Source organism: Macrotis lagotis, chromosome 1 (genome assembly GCF_037893015.1).
Source record: "Macrotis lagotis isolate mMagLag1 chromosome 1, bilby.v1.9.chrom.fasta, whole genome shotgun sequence".
Lineage (NCBI taxonomy): Eukaryota > Metazoa > Chordata > Mammalia > Peramelemorphia > Peramelidae > Macrotis > Macrotis lagotis.
This window is the reverse complement of record NC_133658.1, coordinates 752,139,061-752,162,994: the sequence shown is the minus strand read 5'-3', so window position 1 is coordinate 752,162,994 and position 23,934 is coordinate 752,139,061. Positions and strand designations below refer to the sequence as shown.

Here is a 23,934-nt window from a genome sequence, read left to right as displayed (position 1 = left end):
ATGGCTTTGACTCTTCCCACTTGGTCGCTATATTTTGAGACTTTCATTCTACATAGCCTGAGAATTCTGAACATCTAGCATGATGCCATCTATTAAGAACACTGTTGTTCTTAAATTTTTATGAGCCAAGTAAGTATGGAGAACTGTATAGTCTGTGATAAAACTCCATTTTCAATATGCTTATTTGTCAAATTTTCAAGAATATTTTGGGGTCTGTATTTATAAACAGATTTGTCATCTGTTTATGAAGGGCAGAAAACATGATTATCATTATCTCATTCTACTCTTTTTCAATAGGGTAAAGATATAAACACTTATTTTCATCATCATTATTGTTACTGTTATTGTGATGTCAAAATCACACTAGCTGAGTTCAATTCACTTAAGTACAAGTGTTTGAATTCAAGGTTAATGGCCCTTACAAAATTTGAGAAGACAATGTTTGTGGATTTTACAGTTTTCTCAGTGGATCTAGAAAAAAATGGAGAAAGTCTCAGGAGATCCCTCCATGAAACTCTGGATTTGAGATTGAGATTTTGAGCTTTGTTTTCAATTATCCCTCTTAACCAAATGACTAATGCTAATGCCCCTGAGTTTATATCTTATCCCCAAGTTATAAATCATTTGAATGTTTATTCCTTCTAAGTCTAAAATTAGAGGTTATCTATTTTGATAGTGCTGGTTTATTGAACTTGAGCTCACACTTAGGTGAATGTTTTCTAAAGTGAGTGAGGATGAGGAAATAGATCTTATTCAGTTTTTTCCTAACCATTCTGTATCCTCAATGGTACTAAAGAATTGACTTAAGATGTTTCAGTGATAGAGAACCTAAGGTCCAATCAAAGATTAAATGAATGTAAATATGGAAATATATTTCAAGACAGTTAGAGAACATTATAATTAGAAGGGGCTTTACTTCTTATACCTAATATTTTTCTCTAAATCACTAGAACTTTGAATTTAGCTAAAGAAAACAAAATGTCAGGGATCTTCTATCTAATTATCCTTTTTGATTTCAAAAGCTTTATTTGAATGAGAATTGAGCAAAACCTATATGTTCTCAGATTCATGTGCATATTGGAATATGGGAAGTAGAGGAAAGGGGCAAAGTATTGAAAATATGACAGTTCCCCACATGGAATTAATAAATGGTATACTGTGATTCCAAATATATTGCATAGATATTATAGGAGTTTCTTATAATCTTAATACTAGATCTGAATACACTAGGTGTAAAATGTCACTGTATTTGACATACTTGGAAGTAGGACTTCTTGACCTCAGTGTGTAAAATGAAGCAAAATGAAATACAGATCAGAGTGATATATTTTCTAAGACCTACATCTTATGTGATTGAGTTGCTATCATGATAGAAACGTGACCAATGCCAAATTAGAAATATATTCTAAAAATTCTTTGTTCAAATGAATTCGACAATGAAATCACAATTTATTTTAATACATCTCTACACATGCATCCTTAAGAACCTTTCTTCCCCTTAAGAACAATCGATGTCCTTTAGACATTAGAAGATTGCCTTAGAAGATAATCTCTCTACAAAAAGCAGAACCAGCTTTTCCCTAGTAATTTCCTTGAGGTTCACAGAGTGACCTTACCATCTAAAAGTCCCTTTGCAACTTTCTATTAAGCCAACTTGAATGACTTCTTGTTTGAGCTTATTTTGACACTTTTCTGATCAAAGGTATGGCACAACTGTTTTAATTTGTTTAGGGGGTGAGTGGTGTCTCTTCGAGAACAGGAACAGCTTTGGGAAGGTGGGAGAAAAAGTTGCAGAACAACTAGTGAGAAGGGATTTATTAACCCTCCCTAAATGCATCCTTCCCCTTGAACTTAGAACAGCTTTTGATCCACATTCTCTCTTCTTCCTGCTATCAAAAACAAATATATATACAATTTTGATTCTTGAGTGTTGAAGACTCTAGGATATAACAATTCACTTAAGAGTTCTATTGTCAAAAATCACAGAATAGTATCCAATATTAAGGTAAAATTAAATTTGATTCATTTGTAAAAATAAATTTTTTTCAATCCCAAATGAAGTTGAATATGAAAAAATAATATGAAGAAAATTAAAACTTTAATCTTTGAATCTACAAATGAGATTTGATTTGTTAGATGTAAATATAATTTTTTGCTAAACTCGATTTTACATATACAGCCTAATCAGATTATTTGCTGCCATGGGAAGTTGAGTAGGAAGGAAGGATGCTAGAAAAATGTTGAACTCAAAAACTTGGAAAAGTTTGAGTATTAAAAACTTATCTTTGCATGTAATTGGAAAATAAATAAATAAGAAAAAAAGAATTAATTTACTAGAATAAGATGTAACAGATAGAGAGTGATTATGGAACCTTTCCTAGGTAGCTTTGTGAGAGGTATATACATATTTATGACAAGATTTCCTAGCTTTGAGCATTTTTTCTTTTCTTTTTTTAATTTTTATTCATTTAATTTTTAATTTCTGGAATAAAACAAGCATTTCTATAATATAGCATAATTTAAAAAACAATAACTTCACATGAAATGGCAACTCTATTGTGTACAACTTGCTATTCCTCTTAAATATATAATAAAATTATATAAATTTCTTTTTTCTTTTTTCCTTCTCCCCCTCAGATAATTATTATTAGTTTGTGTTGGGGTGTCTGTGTGTCTGTGTGTGTGTGTGTGTGTGTGTGTGTGTGTATAAAATCATTCTATACACACTTTTATTTATCAGGTTTTTTTTTTGTCTGGATGCAAGTAAGTCCTTTTCAGTTCATTTGCACATAGAGAATAGTCAAAATGATTTTGTTGCTCATATTCTAAATACTAGCTGTCTCCCATTCCTAGAATTCTCTCTCTCCCTATTTCCCTGGCTTTTTGGTTTCCCTGACTTCCTTTTAGCTAGGGCTAGCTAAAATCCACTTGCTATAAGAACTTCTCCCATCCCCCTTAATGCCAGTGCTTTCCCTCAGTAGATAATCTCTATTTATCTTGTGTCTATCTGGTTGGTACAGAGCTGTTTGAGTGCTGCCTCCCTCCTTAGATTGAGCCCCTTGAGGGTAGGGAATGTCTTTTACCTTTCTTTGTATCCCCTAGTGCTTAACACAGAACCTGGAAGATAGCAATGCTTAATAAATACTAGTGGACTGACTACCTGGTGCATAATCAATGGAACAAAAATCCTCCAGTCTGAAAGGGTCTTTATAGGTCAATTCTGGGCCAAATGCATGAATTCCCTCAACAACGCCCCAGACAATTTGCATGCCAATGGCTTGGGTTCTACCTGTAAATGGGGGGTGGGGGAGAGGGGAAGATACTAAATGTTTTCATTGTCTATTTCAGCATTCTTCTCATTCCAAGAATCTAGAGCTTTTCCCAGAAAATCTTTTTCTGGTTAGATTCACTAATTTTAGAATGTTGTTGATATTTGATGCTTTAGAATTTAGGCAACTCAGCCCCTGACAAACCATCCAAGGTTCAATTGGTCAGAAGACACTGGCTTTCCACAGGAAAATGTGTTTAGATCCACATATTCTGTGATCCTCTGAAACAGAATCAGTGACTAGGGTTTTGATTTCTTGCATATTTCCTAGGAAAGATAAATACTACAATTTAACTATTCCAAAATAACAAGAGCTAGCTACCATTTACACTATGCTTTAAAGTTTACAAAGCACTTCGAAAATATTATCTATTTCATTTTATTCTCACAACAGCCCATGTAGGCAGCTGCTATTATTATCCTAACCAAGGCAGACAAAGCTTAAATGACTTGCTCTGGGTTACACAACTAATAAGCACCTGAGGTTACATTTGAACTCTGGTTTTCCAGACAGCAGGTCCAGCCCTCTCTCCATTGTGGATTTTCTGAACTCACTTCATTGACAATTGATTTCAGGTTTAAATAATTGTGGTTGCAGAGTCTTTCAGTCCTGATTGATCCTGTTTGACCCTATTGTCTGTGGGATTTTCTTGGCAAGGATACTGGAATGATGAATTAAAATGATTAGGGGCGTCAGTTTCTGACTCTCCATTCAAAGACAGTTAAAAAAAATTTGAAATCTAAAGCAAGGCATCTCTGGGCCCTGATGGAAAATGAGAGGAAGGGAAAAAATACAACTTACCATTCCTCCTGGACGAACCACAGAGTAGGAGGCAGGGCTGCTAGCTGTTGAATCCACATAGTAACTCATCATCTTGGCAAGCCCTACATAGGAAAAAGAATCAATTGAACATAATCTTATGGATGTATGGACTGGGAACTCTCAACTTCAATTCTTAATGTTTAACACTAAAAGATGATAGAGAAAAACCAAGTTTAAGTCCTTTCATTTTACATATGAGAGAACTGAGGACCAGAATTATTTAGTAACTTATCCACCATGGACTCAAATGAGAACAAATATTTGTTAAGTGTCTACCAAATATCACAAAGGTTAGTGTTTTGAAAATATCTCTTTGGATTCTCACAATAGTTCTGTCAAATAAGTGCTGTTATTACTTCTAATATACATTTGAGGAAACTTAGACAGAAGTTAATTGACGTATCTGGGGTCACACATTTATTTATGAGGTCAAATTTCAACCCACATCTTCCTGAATCCAGGTTTAGTATTTTATCCACAGTGACTTTTAGGCTTCTCACAGCTACCTATAATGGAGTCTGAGTTCATAAACTTTTATACATTATGATGCTACCATCTGGTTATCAATAAATATTAATTAAACATTTGCTAAATAGAAGGCACATCTTGGGTACTGGGTATACAAAGAGATATCTGTCTTCCAGGAATCCTCAGACCCTTTGGAGAGGAAAAGTTTTCAATTTAATTCAATTCCATTTAGTTTAGTAAATATTTATTAAGTACCTTTCAAATGGAAGGTCAGTGGTGTTACCTTGGTAAGACTTCAGGAAAAACTTCCAGGTAAAAGACTGAATGATTCAAGGTAATGTGTAGAATGCCAGGCTTGAAATCAGGAACACCTGATTTCACCTTTGACACTATATGATCAAAGACAAATCATTTAAGCTCTCCATGTTTCTATCTAACTATACAAAACTATACTTTGCAAATAGAATGCCAGTTTGCATGGTGAAGGGAGTTTTCCCAACAGGTCTTCATGTTTATGAATACACAGATCCAGACCTATTATTTTTGCAAAGAGTAGAAAAGAAAATCTTCATCACATTGGTTAAGTTCTTTAAGGAGTATTTATGAGAGAAAGAAGATAACAATTGCACCAGATGAGAAGTGAGACTGTGAAAAGGCTGCTAGATTTGTAGTTAGAGAAGTTGGTTCAAATTTGGTTTCTCCTTCTTATGGAACTTCTGGCAAAATATTTAATCTCTTTAGTCCTTGGTGTCTTCTTTGAAATGAAGAAAATGGACTAAATGGCCTCCAACATACCAGCCATCTCTAAATCTGTATTAAAGTGATAGGTGAGTTAGAGGGAGTTGGCAGATTTCTCATATTAAAATGTACATGAGATCGTGAACTAGTTTCTAGGGAAACACAAATATAAAAGAGTAACCCACAATGCTGCTCAGTGAATCCCACAAGCAAGTGCTACAGAGTTTGGAGGAAGAAATGACCCCTTTAAAAGTTGGTATACATAAGAAAACCCCTATCCAGGAAGAAGCTAGGACTAAAATTGGGGTCCAAAGGAAAAACAAGCCTTAAGGAAGCAGAGAGAATTCTATTTGAAATGTTAGAGATTTTTTTTTTCTAGGAGGGAAAAAGAGAGGGTAAGTATATTAAAGATCAGCTATTATATAAGAAATTTTATTTTTAAAATCTGATTAGCTATCATGTATAGGCAATTCTGATTGATTCAATTATTGAGAATTAATATGAAAAATCTTTTTTCATTTGTTTCAACATTCCCTTTTTTTCCCCAAAATTAACTAGTTTACTTTTTTATTTTATTAAAACACTGACTTAGTATTTCTTTGAAGATAAAGCATTCTTTGGTTTCATTATTCTAAATATTAGTTACAACCAACATTCAACCATTTCATATATATATATATATATATATTTATACACACATATATGATTCATATACATATATATGTTCTACATATATATGATTCAACCATTCTATTCTGATTCCCTTTAATACCTTTCCTTCATCAATTATCTCCAATTTATCTTGTATATATTTTATTTGTACATGGCCAAGAATCATCCATTTATCCTGAACATATCTTGTTGACGCATGGTTGTCTCTACCCATTAAATTGTGAGTTTGGGGATAATCCTTTGCCTTTCTTTGTATACCTAACTGGTACATAGTAGATTCTTAATAAATGCTTGTTGAATTAACTTGATATCTCTTTCAAATTAGTCATCTGGTAGCTAGCTGTCAATATGTCTTTTCTGATGTTTCATTTGAACATTTAAAGGGTTACTGACTGCATTTGATATAACAATACCTGTTAGGTATATACAAAAATGTAAAAATACTTTGTATCCCTTCTAACATGGAATCCTTATACGACACAAATAAATATTAACCTCATTTTACAAATAAGGAAAAAACAGGTTCAAATGCCTTTCTAGCATTTACAAGCTATGAAACGATGGACAGTCAGATAACCTCTCTGAGCTTTAGTATATTCATCTGTAAACTGGAAATAACATTGCCTGTGGTATCCAATACATAGAGCTGATGTGGGGCTCAACTGAAGTTAAGTATATAAATCACTTTGCAAACCAATTTGAGATCTAATACCCTCAAAGAGGTCAAAGAAAGAGGAAATTAATTTATGTACAACAATATTTAGTGTGGGTCTTTTAGGAACTAGAAACTCCTATCAGGTGGGGAATGACTGAGTAAGTTAAGGTATGTATATGAATGTGATAGAATACTATGAAGAAAATGATGAAAAGCATAGGAAGACAGAGAAACCTGGGAAGACATAGGAACTGAGGCATAGTGAGGTGAGACAAACCAAGAGGACAATTTATATAGCAGTAAAGAAAATAACTTTGAAAGACTTAATCAACCACAATTCCAAAGGATTCATGATGAAACATACTACTCATCTCCTTAAAGGGAGGTGATGGACTCAGTGAATTAGGACATATTATTCTTGGAAATGGCCAAGACAAAAAAAGTTCACATTTGTTATAAGGATATTCATTTCTTTTCTTTTTATTAGTGAGGGGCAAGGGAGGTGGGAGGGAGAAAAAATGGATTTTTATTCTTTGAAAAAATCATTTAAATTTTTAAAAAGAATGTAAAAAAAGAAAAATAATATAACTCTGAAAATATTAAAGTACAAATAATATCATTGCCTTAGTTTCTTCTACTTATTTTATCTTCCTTTTCCTTCCTCCTTTTCTCTTTTTCAATCGTTTTTCTCCTTCCTCTTCTCCTTTTCTCATCATTTTCTTCTTGTTCTCTACCTCCTCCCTCTCCTCCTGCTTTTCTTTTGTCTCCTCCTCTTTCTTTTCCTCCACTTTCTCCTTCCCCTTCTTTTCTACAAAGTTCCCTACAAATAACATTTTTTTTTCTACTTGTCACCTTGAAATAAAATGACAACAATAAAAGTCAAATTGTTAAGGAATTTGGAAGAAATGTACTACATTGATAAAGATGAGGATATTCTCAGTTTTACTATATGAGACTTACTTTTCATAGTACTGAAAGTGTTGATGTACAAGGTTTCATATATTGGACTAGATTACCTGAGGATTTAAGAACATGTCCAGGAAAAAAATTATTCCTTTAATTTATTATTGAATCTTTCTTGTGACTTGAATTTCTAAAAATTCTACTAGATGGTAGTAAGTAATAAGAATGATATACCTAGGAAGATTCTGATAATCTTTTCCTGGAATTTAATTTAATTTGGTGCTGCCTCATAATGCAGGAAGAGAATTTATTAGTTTTTTTTTCAGTTGATATATTCCTCATATAATTTCATTTCATCATAAATTTATGAAATTCAGAGCTAAAAGAAAATATATAGACTAACTAATTTGGCTCTTTCCTTCTCCAGATGAAGAAGCAGAGTAGATCTAGGCAAATTGACTTATCCAAGGTCTCTTGTCCAAGGTAGAAAGTAGAAAATCCTGATTCAAATCCAGATCTTCTGGTTTCAAATCCAATGTCTTTTCCACTATATCATAAAAGGTAAGAAAGTCATTCATTGTCTATCCATCATCTTCTGGTCACTTCTGAGAATTTGATCTATTCTTGTTTGTTTGAATCATGTGTAAGGGAATAATATTTATATGGAAACTACAATGTTCCTGGCACTATGCAAGCCATATTTTTTTTACAAATATCTCCTGCAAGGTAGGTGCTATCATTAATTCCATTTTACTGTTGAGGAAACTAAGGCAATCAGAGTTAAGTGATTTGTCCAGGTCATAGCAGTTGTGTCTAAGGCCAAGTCTTCCTCACTAAAGGTCTAGCATACCCTATCCACTGCACCACCAGTTGCTTATTGCTAAAAATTAGCAAGATCAGATACAGGGAGACTACTGCAATGAACTTTCTAACTCAGGTTGTCCAGATGACAATTTTCAGTTTTCGTTAAAGTAACTTGCACCTTTTATGGCTCCCCTAAGGAGTGATACAAGAAATTACTTTTAGAGACTTGACAACCATGAAGTCTTTTTTCACCCTATATTGTGAAGTTTACTCAGCCCCCTATAACCACGTCTGAAGAAAGTACCCACAGACCCCTAAGTCAGCAGGAGCTACAGAAAAATCTACAGCCACATGTCATGCATTCATCATAATAGTCCAGTCTTCTCAGGCTCCTATCAACAAAAAGGGACCTTTCTCCTCTCCAGGGCAGTCAGGAAGAAAGGTCCTTCCTGGCAGTCATCTTCTGATGCCCAATTCATGGCCTCAGAGACCCTTGGTCTGCCTGCCAGACTACACTCCTCCTCATGGAAATGTACTTAGAAAAATGTTTGGAAGAAATATGTTTTCTTTTTCCAACTGACAGTGTGAGGGAGGAAACCCCAGGCCCAACATATGGTGAATTCCGTGCTGTGCTGGGTTCTTGAAGCTATATTCTATATGAGTGACATATCCCTTGAGGAAAAGCCCTTTGCCCAGGGAGGAAACTCAAAAGAGGGAGTTGCCAGAACTCTCAAGGGCTCTCATCTCAGGAAATAACTCTGGGACAGAAATGGATTACTGCTTTATTTTTTTTTTTAAAGCACACCCTTTCACCATCTGTAGACTGTGACATAGGCCAGCTGCCACAGGCCATGAATATACTTGCAGAAGCAGGCAACAGGGGCATTCAAAACTTTCTTGGCTTATGAAAAAGTGACTCCCACCTGAAAATGATAGGACTATTATCTCAATGCATTTTTCTTAAAGCCATAGAATTACTGAATGTTGGAGCTGGGAGGTACTTCAGAGCACATCTAGTCTGACTCTACAGATGAGAAAATTGAACCTGAGAGAGGGGAAGTGATTTACCCAACATCATATATGCAGGAAATGGAAGAAATGAACTTAGTTCTCCTGACTTTTCCTGGCTCTCTACTCTAATACACATGTAAAATTTAGAAATCATATATCTATGCCCTTGGATTGGAAGTTAAAAGACATGCTTGGGTATAAAAATAGTCTAAATACTTTTTATTGAGGTATCATGAAGTTCAAGGTCAATTTTACTCAAGTGGTATAATATACATCATTCATACCATGTAGCAATACTTACAAGTCCTTACATAATTCAGCATAATTCTATGGCACAAATGAAGAAGGTCACACCAAGTAGAAATCCATCAGATTGTTCATGCTAGTCAAAGGAGCTGAATGTTTACAGACCTGGGTAAAAATCTACCTCAAATAATGGCATCACATTTCTAATCATTTCTAATTGTAGCATCACACAGTTTCCAAAGTGAGTTTATATACATACCATTCAATGCTTAATAGCTTTGTGAGGTCGGCAGAGTAAGGATTAACTGTGTCTCCATTTTATAAATGAAGTTTGACAGGTTGATATTTGCTCATAGTAAATCTCAGGCAAAGCCAGACTAGCTCTCCTGAATGATTCCCATTCTAGGCAAAGCCAGACTGATTCCCATTCTAGACTTCTTACCATTCAATCAGATCCTCTCAAATAATGACATAAAGACCTTTGTAGAACATTGCCAAAAGTAAGAGATTATGGCATAATGAACATACATCCTTGAATCTAACTTTAGCACAAGTATTTTAGACTCTTCTCCATGACTCAGTTTTCTCATCTGTAAAGTATTTGGTCACTAGTTTTCCCTGTCTTGTGCTTCATAGCCACTTTGAGAAAATTGGCTTCAGGTCAGTAAATGGGCTAATTTTCCATCTATTTCTCATTTGGCAATTTATTTTAAGACTCAATGTGTTGAGGACCTTGAGGTCAAAGTCAGCGGGGTTGGGGTTGGGAGGATTGGAGGGAGAGGAAGTCCTGGTCTTCCTACCCCCAAGAAAGAGGTAAGTTCTTAATAAGGGCTCATCAATTCTGAGAACTCTTGCATCTGTTTTTTGATATGTATTTTCCCATTAATTCAAGGATGTCTATACTAACATATAAGTTCTTTGAGACCATTCCTGGTGCATGTTAGGTAGCTAATAAGTACATTTAAAGGTTCTAATTTATCAGTCACTTTTGATAACTCAACAAAAATGCAAATATATCAAGTATAGGGTCAAGGGATAACCATTTGTTGGATGACTAATGAATGAACCACTACTAATAATCTTTTTATATTTTAATGTAAAAATATAATGTGGAGCCATATGAGAAACTAAGAAAGACTGGTGGAAAATGCAGTTGTATCTTATTCTCTCTTAAAAGTTCTAACATTCAGGTGGGTGTGTAATTACATTTCTTCTAATCTCCAATGATTTGAAATTCCAATGAGCAATTTAAGCAAAAATTCAGAGAAAGCCATTTGCTTCAGCCTAGTAGATAAAAAGAAAATAATGGGGTCCCAAAGATGAACACTTCCAAGAAATCTTGTCTACAATGGAAGTACCTTTGCCTTTGCTAAAAGCTCAGTGAACCTAAATCTAAACCCATTTCATTCATTTGAAATAGGAACTTGCTTTTAACAGATTAGGAAAATGAGGCCCAGAAAGTAACATGATCAGAAGCCTCTTATAGTAGGATGAGCACTGAACCTGAAGTTAGATGAGACCCAGGTTCAAATTCTACTCTGAAACTTTCTTTGGGTAATTTCTGTGAATCTCACCAACCTTACAACATTAAACACTGTACAATAAAATGCTATGTAAAATGTTATCCATTAATACTATTTCTAGTTCACAATAGCAGAGATGGAATTTGAACCCAGCTTCTTTGGCTCTAGGGCCAATCTGATTTTCATGAATAACAGAAATAATAATTTGATAAATTTGATTTAAACTATGTGAAATGGTTTATATTCATTATTTTGTTTGATTTTTATTGTAACTTTAGAAAGAGGGAACTATTATCTCATTTTGCAGTGGAAAGTGAGAACCAGAGAAGTTGTAACTTGTCCAAGTAGTAAGTATTCATTGCCATTAGTCATGTAATTAATTAAGATTGATCTTTATAGCAGAGTAGTAAAGGGGGATATAATTTTTTTCCTTTCATCTGTTTTTTAAGTTTTTTTCCTAGCCAGTAAGTAATTGACTGGATGAAATTATGTGTGAAAAAGACATTTGAGGCTTGAAAAAATAGCAACATATGTAAGTTTCCAAGTAAACTGAGAAGGTGAAGCTGTCTCTTGGACAAAGAGAAATGGACATATGTGAGTAAGTGAATGCACCACATAACTTTGAGGCTGATTTTATGAAAACTTACTAAAAACACCGAGTGGACTTCATGATGAGTGTTTTAAGTATACCCCCACTTAATGTTGTTGTTAATTGGTTCGGGGGAGGGGGGGATCATTCTAAGTGAACAAGGAACATTTTGTTCCAATGTTGTGAGCATTATAAATGGGCAAACAGCCGAACATTGTTACCATGAGGTTTGGCAACTTGACAGAGTGGTTTAGTTATACTTTACTAACAATGTTACTGCAAAAAAAATTAGTCAATCAACTTCATGCAAGGTAAGCTTGTATTATATCAATGCTCCCTTCCTATGACCCCATTCTACCAGTAATTACATGGTACATGCCACGTAAGTGGCCAAGAATCCATTGCAGGGAAATGAAGCAAGGAAATAGATTGAACTAGACATCTCTGACCCATGATCTCCCTTCACAAGAGGTCACTAAACAGTAACTTTTCATTAGGTGGAAGGGCAAGTGGGTTTTGCCTTATTCTCTTTCATTTGAAAGAGAAAAGCCTATCCATTATAATTCTATTTTTTGAATGGACCTCTAGACCAATTATTGTCTTCACTTTATTTCTCCTCACTTTTATTCAACTATCACCAATGCTAATTTGAACAAGTGGCTTAAAAATCATGTAAATATATTTTCCTGTTCTCTAAATAATTTCATCCTCTAATTATATGTGAACCTTTCTAATGTCAGGCTTGCCATTGTATACATGATGGTGTTGCTAAAGTTCCAATTAAATCTTTTTTTTTGTGGGGTGGTTGCAAGGCAAATGGGGTTAAGTGGCTTGCCTAAGGCCACACAGCTAGGTAATTATTGTCTGAGGTCACATTTGAACTCAGGTACTCCTGATTCCAGGGCTGGTGCTCTATTCACTGCCCACCTAGCTGCCCTCAGTTCTAATTAAATCTTAAACTCAATTGATACTTATTCTGAAAAGTTTCCCCAAGGGGAGTAGAATAATGTGAAAGTATTGGAATATTTGAAATTTAGTGGTCCAGTCCCTTTCATGATATATTGTTATACCTTTTGAGACCTTGCCTAATACTATAATATTTCCTCCACACACACAAAAATTTTTGAGGTTTAAGGAGGCAAGTTTTCGCTCAATAGAAGGAAGAATTAACTTCTTAATAATTAAAACCACCTGAAAATGGAATAATCTGTCTCATGAAATAGTGAATTTTCCATTAGAAAAGGTACAAAGACACATGTGGACAATCACTTGCCAAAGATGCTGTAGAGATGACATATAGATTCTTTTTTTTCTTGTCTTTTTTTTATAATTCTAAGATTTTGTGATGTTAAGATTTAATATCAAAAGCTTGGAATCTAATGAGATATCTTCAGTTTGTTTGACCACGATTCCCTAGGGAAAAGGTCTTTAAGAATATTCCTCTTTATTTCTTAATTTGTGACTAAAACTTCCATTCCCCACCCCTTTTGAATTATTCTGAATTCTGGAAATTGCTATTAGGAAATCAAAGCATGCATTTTCCACCAACATCACTTAACTACCAAAAGAAGTTACTAGATCACATGAGAAAATTTTTGCATTGATCCTGAAACTGTCAAAGATGTAGGTAAGGATGACAGTTTTAAACACTGAAGGCTAACCAGCTAATTCGGACTACCTCCCTTTTCCTAGCCTTCCTCCTGAGCTCTTGCCTGAATGTACTCCTTTCTTATCTCTTCCTCCTAAATCCTTCCTCCCTTCAAGGCTCAGCTCAGGGATCTTCTCCATGAAGTCTAAATTGATCCCTCCAACTGAAAGTGTTCTTAATTCCTTCAAGTTTCTTAGGCACTCTGTCTTATTGTCAAAATCACACCTTATCTCCTAAAAATCATATTTTCTTGTTATACTCCCCTTCCCCCCAGGAGAACGGAAGCATCTTGAGGACAGAAACTATGTGAGTTATTCTTTCTTAATTTTTTTTATATCCATAGGATAGAACAGTGCTAGATTAATTAAATCCACAAGTTTTAAATTCAATTACCACTTCTAAATGGCAGCAGCTAAAAGTGAATTTTCTTTCAATTAGCAAAAGTGACTCCACAGTCTATTGTTCAAATACCATGCATAAAATTCTCTGAGTAGCTCTAAGGAAGATTCAAACTTGGTCTCATTTTCACAGCACAAAACACAGTGCTTTGCACAAAGAAGCTCAGTATTTTTTTAAGTGATTAGATTAATGAATGAATGAATAAATTTATCTTTAAGGGGTGGTTTTAAGAATTCATTACTCATTTTTCATAATCACAAATGTTAGCTATAATGACCCTAAGTTAGGTTCTAGATCAAATCTAAGTTAAAAATAAACTTTAAGTTGGAAAACTGCTACAGAACAGTCTCAGCCAAAGAAATCCCCAGAGAGGGTGAAAATTTAAATAATTGTTATTTTCAGGCTTTTAGTGTGTTTAGGGTGTGGTATTCAAAGCCAAATTTAGATATGACCCCAGCCCTTACAGGGACTGAAGATTCAACCAAGAAGCAGTGTATATTCTAAGAGATCTTGACAAAACCATTCAAAAAAATAAGAACAGCATTACTCTAACTGGCATAAATGAGCATCTAACTCCCTAACTTCCTTGGTCCTTCTCATCTTCTTTTGTTCTCATTCTCAGAATGGAGATTCATTCATTTTTCTGTCTTATGTTCACTGATTTAGAGCAAGAAGGGCCTTTAAAAGTCATTCTTCCCCTCATCTTAAAAAGGGGGAAATTGAGGCCCAGAGAGGGCAAGTGACTTTCCTAAGGTTTTACAGATATTAAGTAATAGGGCCATGGTTTGAACCCAATCCAGTGTCCTTTGTGCTAACACAATACTGTTCCAACTCTTGAGTTTTTTGTTAAATATTACAAGTCGATACTACTACCCCACATTGATGAAAAAATAAGCACAATATAAAACCAGCTTAGAAAAATTCATTAATGAAAATCATAGAATTTTAAAAATATAAAGGATCTTTTCCATTTTTTTCTTTTCATTATGAACTTAACTAACATGACCCTTTCAGCAGGCAAAGAATTCACAGAAACTGAATTTCTATCTAGGTGTTTTTAATCTATATTAAATATATCACAATAATACCAACATGGCTCTGCTTGTCTAAATACTTCCTTCTTGCGGTTTTTATTGGGTCACTATCATGCCCCACCCTGAAGACTTTCCCAAACATCTTTATAATAGAGGATAGTCAAACACAACAAATTGACAAAAATCTGTCCCTTCTGAAAATAGTTGTAATAATAAAAGCCAGCATTGACATAGTACTTTTGCAAAGTTCTTTAGAAAATATTATCTCGGGGCGGCTAGGTGGTGCAGTGAATAGAGCATCGGCCTTGGAGTCAGGAGTACCTGAGTTCAAATCTAGCCTCAGACACTTAATAATTACCTAGCCGTGAGGCCTTGGGCAAGCCACTTAACCCCATTGCTTTGAAAAAAATCTCTCTCTCTCTCTCTCTCTCTCTCTCTCTCTCTCACTATATATATATATATATATATATATATATATATATATATATATATATATATATAAAATATATTATCTCATTCTGTCCTCATAACAACCATAGGTGTGGAAACTGATGCAGACAGAGATTGTAACTTGCCCAAAATCACACAGCTAGTATCTGAAACCAGATATAATTAATAATAATAATAATAACAACAACAATAGCTAAGATTTATATAGTGGCTAATACCTGGTAGGCTTTACAAATTCCATGTCATTTGATCCTCATAACAATTCTGGGGGATAGGCACTATTATTAATCCCCATTTTACAGATAAGGAGCAAACTGAGATTAAGTGACTTGCCCATTCAGTTGGTGAATGTAGAGGCTAAATTTGAACTCATATCTTCTTAGCCAAGTCCAGTGCTCTAGAATCACCAGTTTCATTCTTCGCTTCCTAGTACTGAAAAGGATCTTGAGGGTCATTTAATCTCATTTTATATGGAAACAAACTCAGAGAGATTAAAAGACTGTCTCAAAGTAAATGGAATAGCCTGGCTTAAAATTTAAGTATCTTATTCCCCAATTTCTTTATACTTAATTTCCTAGGGTAAAGATATTCAGGTATTGACCAAACTATTCCCTGCCTAAACCATCACAGTGCAGGTCTCCATCATCCTGGGATATACCGAGCCAGACAGTTATAGTATGAATTTCATAGAACAGGCATGATCTTTTCTACCATAAAGTCCTGAGTGTGTGTGGCAAATCCTGAGATCATCTAATGGTTAGGAATCAGCTTATTTTTTTAAAGATTACACAATAGAATTGGGGAAACATTGAAGCTTTCTGAGAAAAGCCAATATCTTGATGAGACAAATGACCCTTTAGTAATTTGATATAAGCGTAAAGAACTAGTGAAATTCTAAGATTGGCAGGATTATGACTTTCTTCATTTAATATTGGTCAGGAATTGTTCAGGAAATTCTTTGATGGTAAAGAGAAATCAAGAGTACAACTGCATAGAGTTCAACCATGTTGCCAATTCTTTTTTTGAGTTACTATTCCTGTCCTTCATAAGTGTCAACTCCATAATATCTGTAGATTGCAAGAACAAACTCTTGAACTGGACTTTTGGGCAATAGACACAGGACCTCTTTTTTTTAAGGGGGAGGGGGACAGGAAAGGGAGAGGAATATTCTGGTGGCTACCTGTGACACAGAGGCTCTATCAGGATGAATCAGAGACTACTGGGGACAAAGCTACAACAATACAGACAACTATTGTATTATTTGATTCTTAAGAGCAATGACCATCCTATTTTATCATCTGGGTTTCCTCAGGACCCAATGTGGACCCTCCCATATAGCCTAAGCCCTGATTAAGGTGTTGTACTGAATTGAATCAAAATGAAATGGAATTGAAGCTGAAACCAAGAGTGAACAATATCTTGATAATTTAGTAAAATTTCAAGCAATGTCATTGCTCTTTGAAGTGACAGCAAGATATCTGAACCTCATTGTCTTTATCTGTAAAAATAGATTCAATTAGATAATCTTGAAGATGTCTTCCAGCCCTAAAATCCTATGGTTTTATGAATATTAAGAACAATAGTAATATATTACTGAATAAACCATGGTGACTTCCTAGATTACCTCTAGGTTCTAATATCCTGTTAGGTATTTTAAGCTCTTTATGGCCTGTGTCCTTTTAACCTTTCTAGTCTTTTTACATATTATATTCCTCCTTGTACTCTAGGATCCAATCATGCTGACCTACTTTCTCCTTTTACAAGGCAATTCATTTCTAATCTCCAAGCCTTTACTCTGGCTAGTGCCCAAGCTTGGAATGCTCTCCCTCTTTCCTCACCTATGCTTCTTAGAATCACTGGCTTCCTTCAAGATTCAGAAGAAAAGACAATTTTGGCAGGAGGCCTTTCTCAGACCCTCTTCTTCCCCTCCAATCCCAAGTTAGAAACTTCTCTTCTAAAGTTACTTTGTACTTTACATATATATATATACACACACACACACATGCTTATCTATATTTGCATGCACAGGTTGTTCCCCCCCTCCTATTCTAAAATGTGAATTTCTTGAGGGCAGGGATTGTTTTTGCTGTTTCTTTGTATTCTTGGTGCTTAGCATACTGCTTGGCCCATAGTAACTGCTTAGAAATGATTGACTGATATGACTTCTTTGTATTTCAAAAATCATAAGCCAGCTGATAATCAGGCATCTTACCAGTTTCTCTTCTTCCTGACATTTACCAGTTAGAGTTCTCTTGACCTCTTCTCTAGACTAGCTAGACAACCCTCCCTAGGCTGGTTTAGACATATACTCACTTAAGCTCTATTGAAAATAATTAGCATTACAGGCTTCACTATTTTAAATAACTTACATGATGGGGTTTTCCATTTTACCACTTCTCTTGAGAAAACATATAATAGTTCTTCTTGTTAGAGATATTTTCTTGACATTTGATTCAAAAACTGGCTTCTTTCTGTTCATCTCATTATAGTATTTTTTGGGGGGGTACATTATACATTTCTTCTCCCTCTAGTCTTGGCTTATCCTCATTTTTTTTTAGGTTTTTTTGCAAGGCAAATGGGGTTAAGTGGCTTGCCCAAGGCCATACAGCTAGGTAATTATTAAGTGTCTGAGACCGGATTTGAACCCAGGTATTCCTGACTCCAGGGCCGGTGCTTTATCCACTATGCCACCTAGCCGCCCCTTATCCTCATTTTTTGATGATTGATATATTCAATTCCAACATTGTCATCCTATTTCTAAAAGGGAAACTAGCCCTTCCTTGATTCAGAAATTATTTATATATACTCAAAATATAGACCTGGGTCCAAACCTCCTAAAAACCATGTTACCTCAGACAGTTCAGTTTACCCTTCTGATCTCACTTCCCTCCACTACAAACTTGAGAGTACCAGACTAATTTATTTCTAAGGTCTCTCTCAACTTTCAAAATCATTACTGTAAACTCTATTTTGAGAACTTAGTCTATAAATAGTACATGACAATTCTTAATCATAGCCTATTTTAATGGCTAATGATTATGATTTGGGCTTGCTATTTCTTTCCATCATTTATATTATAAACTTTTGGGAAAAGAACTACCTACTTCTTTTTCTGTACCCCAAAGAGCACTTTGCACAGCACAGTTTGCTTAGTAGGAGTTTATTAAATATTTATCACCTGATTTACAAAAGGATTTTCCTCAGCAAATAATTGTTAATTGATTTGTAGAATGAATCAGTTTTTTTCTCCTCCAGTGAACCAGAACTCTTCAGCAAAATCAATATCTTTCTTAGAGAACCAAATGCACTATCACAAAACTTCAACAAATTCCTTTTAGGAATGAATAGGGAAGGGTATAAACATTTATTAGGCACGTGTTTTGTATCAGCACTTCAAAAATAATATTTCATGTGATCTTCACAATAGCCCTGAAGGTAGGTACTGTTCTCATCCCCATTTTACAGTTGAAGAAACTGAGACAAACACATGGCTAGTAAATGTCTGAGGTTGGATTTAAAAACAAATCTTTCTGGAGCCAGGCCAGACAAACCTAGGATTTAGTTCATAATGATCCCTAAAATATGCTCAGCACATGAGGAAATAAAGGGTAAAATTTTATAATTCTAGAAGCAAAGAAGATCATGATCTCTCAGATGAAGTATATGTGGGGACCAATTTGCTTCCCAGAGAACACTGGAAGTAAAAACTTTTTTTTCAGACAGTCCATCTTGACAAAAAGAGTTAGGGTATTCACCTAGAAATTAAATTGCGATTTCTGAAAAATACATGCTCAGGATAGATTCATATAGTATAGTGTATAGAAAACTGGCCTTGGAGCCAGGAATACCTGAGCTCAGTCCTGTTTCCCAATACAAATTGTGATTTGAAGAAGTTACCTCACCATCACTATCATCATCATCATCAACCTCCTCCTCCTCCTCTTCATCATCATAGGGATTTATATATCACTTGATACATGATAGGTACTATGCTCAGTGTTTACAAATATCTTATTGGATCTTCACAAAAATCCTGTGAGGTATATTCTATTATTATTCTCATTTCACAGTTGAGGCAACTGAAGCAAATAGAAGTAAAGTGACCAGTGAAAAGTCATACAGTAAGTATCTTGGTTTGAATTTTAACTCAGGTCTTTCTGCCTCCAAGTACAACTCACTATCCACAGACCAATTTAGTTGCCCTAAGTACTAATCTCTTTATGCTCTAGGCAACTTTCTAAAACCATGAATTGCAGAGATAGGGGTATACCTAAATGAGTAGATAGAATTCTCTCACCTGGGAGCTGCCCATACCAATGATATCAGACATCTGGTCCATATCCCCTTTGAACAGGGTGAGAGGAATGGGAAATGAATAATGGTGACATAGTCTATTTCATATCTTCCGGTTGGATTTGCCTTCCTGTCCCAGGTTATTCATGATTAGAGGAATAGAGAAGACTCATTCATTCTTTTCCCAAATCATTGAGAACCTAACAGAGATCTTAGAAGCAATAAACATGGTACCACCCTGGAATCTCTGGATGAGAGCAAAAGTCATGGCATCTCATTCACCTAGTAACTTCAATAAAATAGAAATAAGAGGGAGATTTGAACCCCGAGGAACATGAGTATGTATGGGGAAAGGATTACCCTGTAGCCAAAGTACTTACTTACTGAAGTGACTACATTACTGAATATTTGCTAATTGCCATTAGAAATTGTTGGTTAAATCAATAAGAAATTTGGTTTGAAATCCAAAGAGAAGAGTTTTGGAAAAGGTCAATCTATTTACTTAGAAAATAGAAATAGTAAGCATTGGGGTTTTCACAAATCATGAGTCTGACAAGACAGAAATCTGACCTTAATAGACTTTTCCTTTAATTCATTCTCTCACATTCTATTTATCCAACAGATATTTATGGAGTTCCTACTATATGTGTAAAACACTGTATTTGGTACTCCTGAGGTGGAAAAATGACACATAGGAAAGATGCACCTTCAAGGACCCTATAATCCATCTAAGGTATTTCAGTCATTCATTTAGGTATCATATATAAAACATGCATGTTGGTAATTGTAATGCAAGATACAGTGTAATAAGTGCCATAAAGCAGAGGAGCAAACAATGTATTATTTTCACTGGCCTGGGAGTTCTTGCAGCACATGACAATGTATAGCAGTATTCTGAAGAGAATTCTGAAGAGAGAGGGGATGGTACTTTGACAACTGGTGTTTTTTCCAGCAAACTATTCAGAAATAACAGGGACTATACCATCAATGGACTGGTCCAGACAAAGTAAAGAAAAGGGCTGTGGGATAGAAAGAAGCTGCTAAAGAGAAAGTAATCTCAGTTCTCTGAACTTTCAAAATTTTTTCCAGAATAAAAATAATTTCTGTTTTACCAATAGCAATAATATTTAATAATACCTTATACATACTTTAATTTTTAAAAAACATGTTATATCTAACATTTTATTTATGCTCACAATGCCCTCCATGAAGTAGAGAGATAGACTAGAACAATGATTTCACTGACATAGAGAATTTCTGAGGAAATACCCCCCCATACAAGTCAGCACTTTGTTAATTCCTAGTCTTAATTCCTAGAGCACTAAAAAGTTAAGTGACTTGTCCAGAGTCATTCAGTCAGGTTGTATTCAGAGGCAGAACTTAAACCCAAATTTATTTGATTCCAAGACCAGCTCTCTATCCGCTATTCCAGGATGCCTCACACAAAGTGGAAAGCACACATATTAATGTTCACAATTCAGAGGGAAAATGAATTCCCAGAGATATCTGCATCATAGAACTAGTGAGAGGTGAAAACCAGTTAAAATGAGTCTCAGCTTGTACTCTTTCTTCTATAAGACCATACAGCAATCATCTTTTAAATAAATTACTTTTTTATTCAGGTAATTAGATTTGGTCAGGGTTTACTCTCTATTTACTAAGACCACAGGCTATCATAAGTCAAACTGCTTTATCTTTATTCACCTTAATCAATGACCCTGCCCTCTCCATATTCAATCAGTAGGTCATTTGTGAGAAGGACCTAAATGTATGGGGACCCTTCCTGTTAGGATTATGATTTTGGTTTCAAGGACCCATCAGCTGCAGAACCAGGACGGAAGAGGTGGGTGGTTGCTGCTGCTGTTTGTTTTTTCACCATTGGGTTGGCAAGGATGGGAACTGTTGATTTACAATTAGAAGCAGCATGCCTTCTCCAAATATTAATATTAATAACTTTAATAGTGAGCACATGAAAAGAGCTTTTCATCTTCAAAGAACTTTGCCAAAATTAAGTCATTAGTCCTCCCTTCCCTGAAACAACAGGTTAAATCAGAACAAAACCAATAAAGGCAGGAACAGCAAGAGTCCCAACCCTATGACCCCAGACTGAAGAAGTGAAAAAACCTTTTCTCCCCAGATAAAAAGGAAGAGATGAAATCCAGAAGCACAACTGATGAAAGAGTTGAAGTGTCAAGACTTTTACAAATCAAATAGATCTGCCTAGGTTATCATTCTTGGATCTGTATTTCCTGTTGTTTAACAAATACCTCTTTTACAGTTGCACAACAGTGGTATGGAGGAAGAAAATTGGCCTTAAGATCAGAAAAATTTATCCACAGTGCAATAAGTAAAATCTCTGTGAAGAAATTTCTCAGTCCCAGAGCTAGCCTAGTTTATTAAACTCTTTGCTCACAAAAGATGCTATGGAAAAAGAGACTATGGGGAGAATTTAGCAGCAGATTACAAGATACATGCAAAGGTAGAAATTCCTGTCGGAAATAGAGAATGGATAGGAATTACCATTTCATACCTACAGTTTCTTCCAAGCTTTTTCTCTAATGTGAGTCCCATTCCATAGTTCGAGGTATGTAGGGGTGGGTGGAAAGAAAGAAGAAATCTTTCAGTTGAGACTCCCCTGTCTCACCTACAGTTTTTATGGACTGCTCAGTACTTTGGTTGCTGGGAGATAGAACCCAGGAGGGAGAAAAGAAAAAGCACAAAAAGCTAAGTTGGGTTTGCAGGATTCAAATAGTTTGCAATTTCCTCTCCATAGAAGCAATTCATTAAGCTGAAGAGGAAAAAAAAATGTAAAATGATAGGCTCAATAGGAGGGAAAGACAAAAAGAAACTTCAATCTTTTAACTGCAGCTTTATTCCTTTGGAAATGCTCCAATTTGCCAAAGAAAAGCTTCATGGTCCTGACAAGTAAATTGAAAACTCTCTGAAACATACAGGATTTTGCCTTTTAAAAGTCAGACAAGGGGAGAAGTGGGAGGGGGGCATGGAGGCACATACATAATTATAAAATATATTCATTTTGAACTATACAAACAAGGGTAGCAACTAATAATATATATTGACATTTAGGAAACCAGTTAAGGGAAAACACAAAAGAATCTTAAAAGGAAAAAAAAGAAAGCTCATTTGTGTCTTGGAAGATCCCCACTTTTTAATTCCCCCCTAAAAAGAAATAAAAGACAGGCTAAGAATTTTTAGACAGAAATTCCACACCTCACTTACTACTTTGCTGATTCAGAGAGTGTGAAGGATGTGTCTTGAGCTTCCCACACTTGACTGTGGTTTCTTTCCAACTACCTGCGGGAATCCTCTGTTCAGAGGCTAAAGAGGATGCAAGAACCATAATGTTCCTAATAGATCTGCCTCCATAAATTGGGGGGTGTGGTCTAGCCAGGGAAAGATGGGGGGGGGGGGGGGACTGGAATCCTACTCTAGCCTCTGACACCATCAAAATGCAAGAACTTCTTTGTTCAGATGTAAAGCTACCGGCCTTGACCAGGGAAAGAGGGTCCCAACTGATATTCCACTTCATTTTTCTGTTCCTTCTAATTAATACACTGAGTTTTGAGGAGGATTAAGCTTCCTTTGTGGAATATCATTGGGTTTCACTATATGCCTGTGCATTAGTTCTAGTCTCTACGGTGATTTTATATTTGTGAAATACTCCACGTTGCTTCAACTTCCTTTTTAGCTCCAAATCTCAAACCCCCTTACCCGTGGGCACACACACACACACACACACACACACACACACACACACACACGAACACACACCCTAGAGTTTAGATGTACGTATATTGGAATAATATACATGTGTAGTAGAGCCCTTCTATATAATTCATATTTATGTTCACAAAGTACTTTCCTTGAAACAACAGTGAGATACAGGCAATGAAAGCACAATCTCCATTTGATGAAGAAACTGAGTCTCAGAGAAATTGAATGACAGAGCTTAGAATCCTAGAAATGCAATTTATAGTTAGAAGGGAATCTGAGAGCCCATTCAGATTTCTTCTTAACGAGGATGAAATTGAGTTTAAATTATTTATCTGAGGTCACACAAGGAGTCATGAGCTAAAGGTATGATTTGAACCCTTGTCCTCTTAACTCTAGGACCATTGCTTTTCTTTTTTTTATTTTCTTTTCTGTCCCTAATGCCCCTGTCAAATTTCAAATCACACATAATAACTCTTTTACTTAGGAAGAGGACAGCAAGTAAGACATCTGTAGACTCAGCAAAGACTCTGTCTTGGATCCTAGAACTTTGAATTCTGAGGGACTTCCTGGGATCAAGCTTATTTATCGCTATTTGTCTGACATTTAATACTTTAA

The 23,934-nt window shown here is 35.3% G+C and overlaps 1 protein-coding gene across 2 annotated transcripts in view; it reads right to left on the bottom strand.

Moving 5' to 3' along the window:
- The window catches only part of ETS1 (ETS proto-oncogene 1, transcription factor), a 186,621-nt gene extending 163,705 nt beyond the window's left edge, over positions 1 to 22,916 (bottom strand). Inside the window, exons 1-2 of one of the 2 annotated variants that reach the window (XM_074216352.1) lie at positions 22,816 to 22,916; positions 4,131 to 4,213 (exon numbers count right to left, since the gene is read on the bottom strand). In XM_074216352.1, the coding sequence (XP_074072453.1) occupies positions 4,131 to 4,202 (72 nt within the window). In that variant the 5' untranslated portion in view covers positions 4,203 to 4,213; positions 22,816 to 22,916. The remainder of the gene's footprint in view (positions 1 to 4,130; positions 4,214 to 22,815) is intronic. The other variant, XM_074216353.1, reaches the window with a different exon arrangement.
- Between the last annotated feature and the right edge of the window lie 1,018 nt (positions 22,917 to 23,934).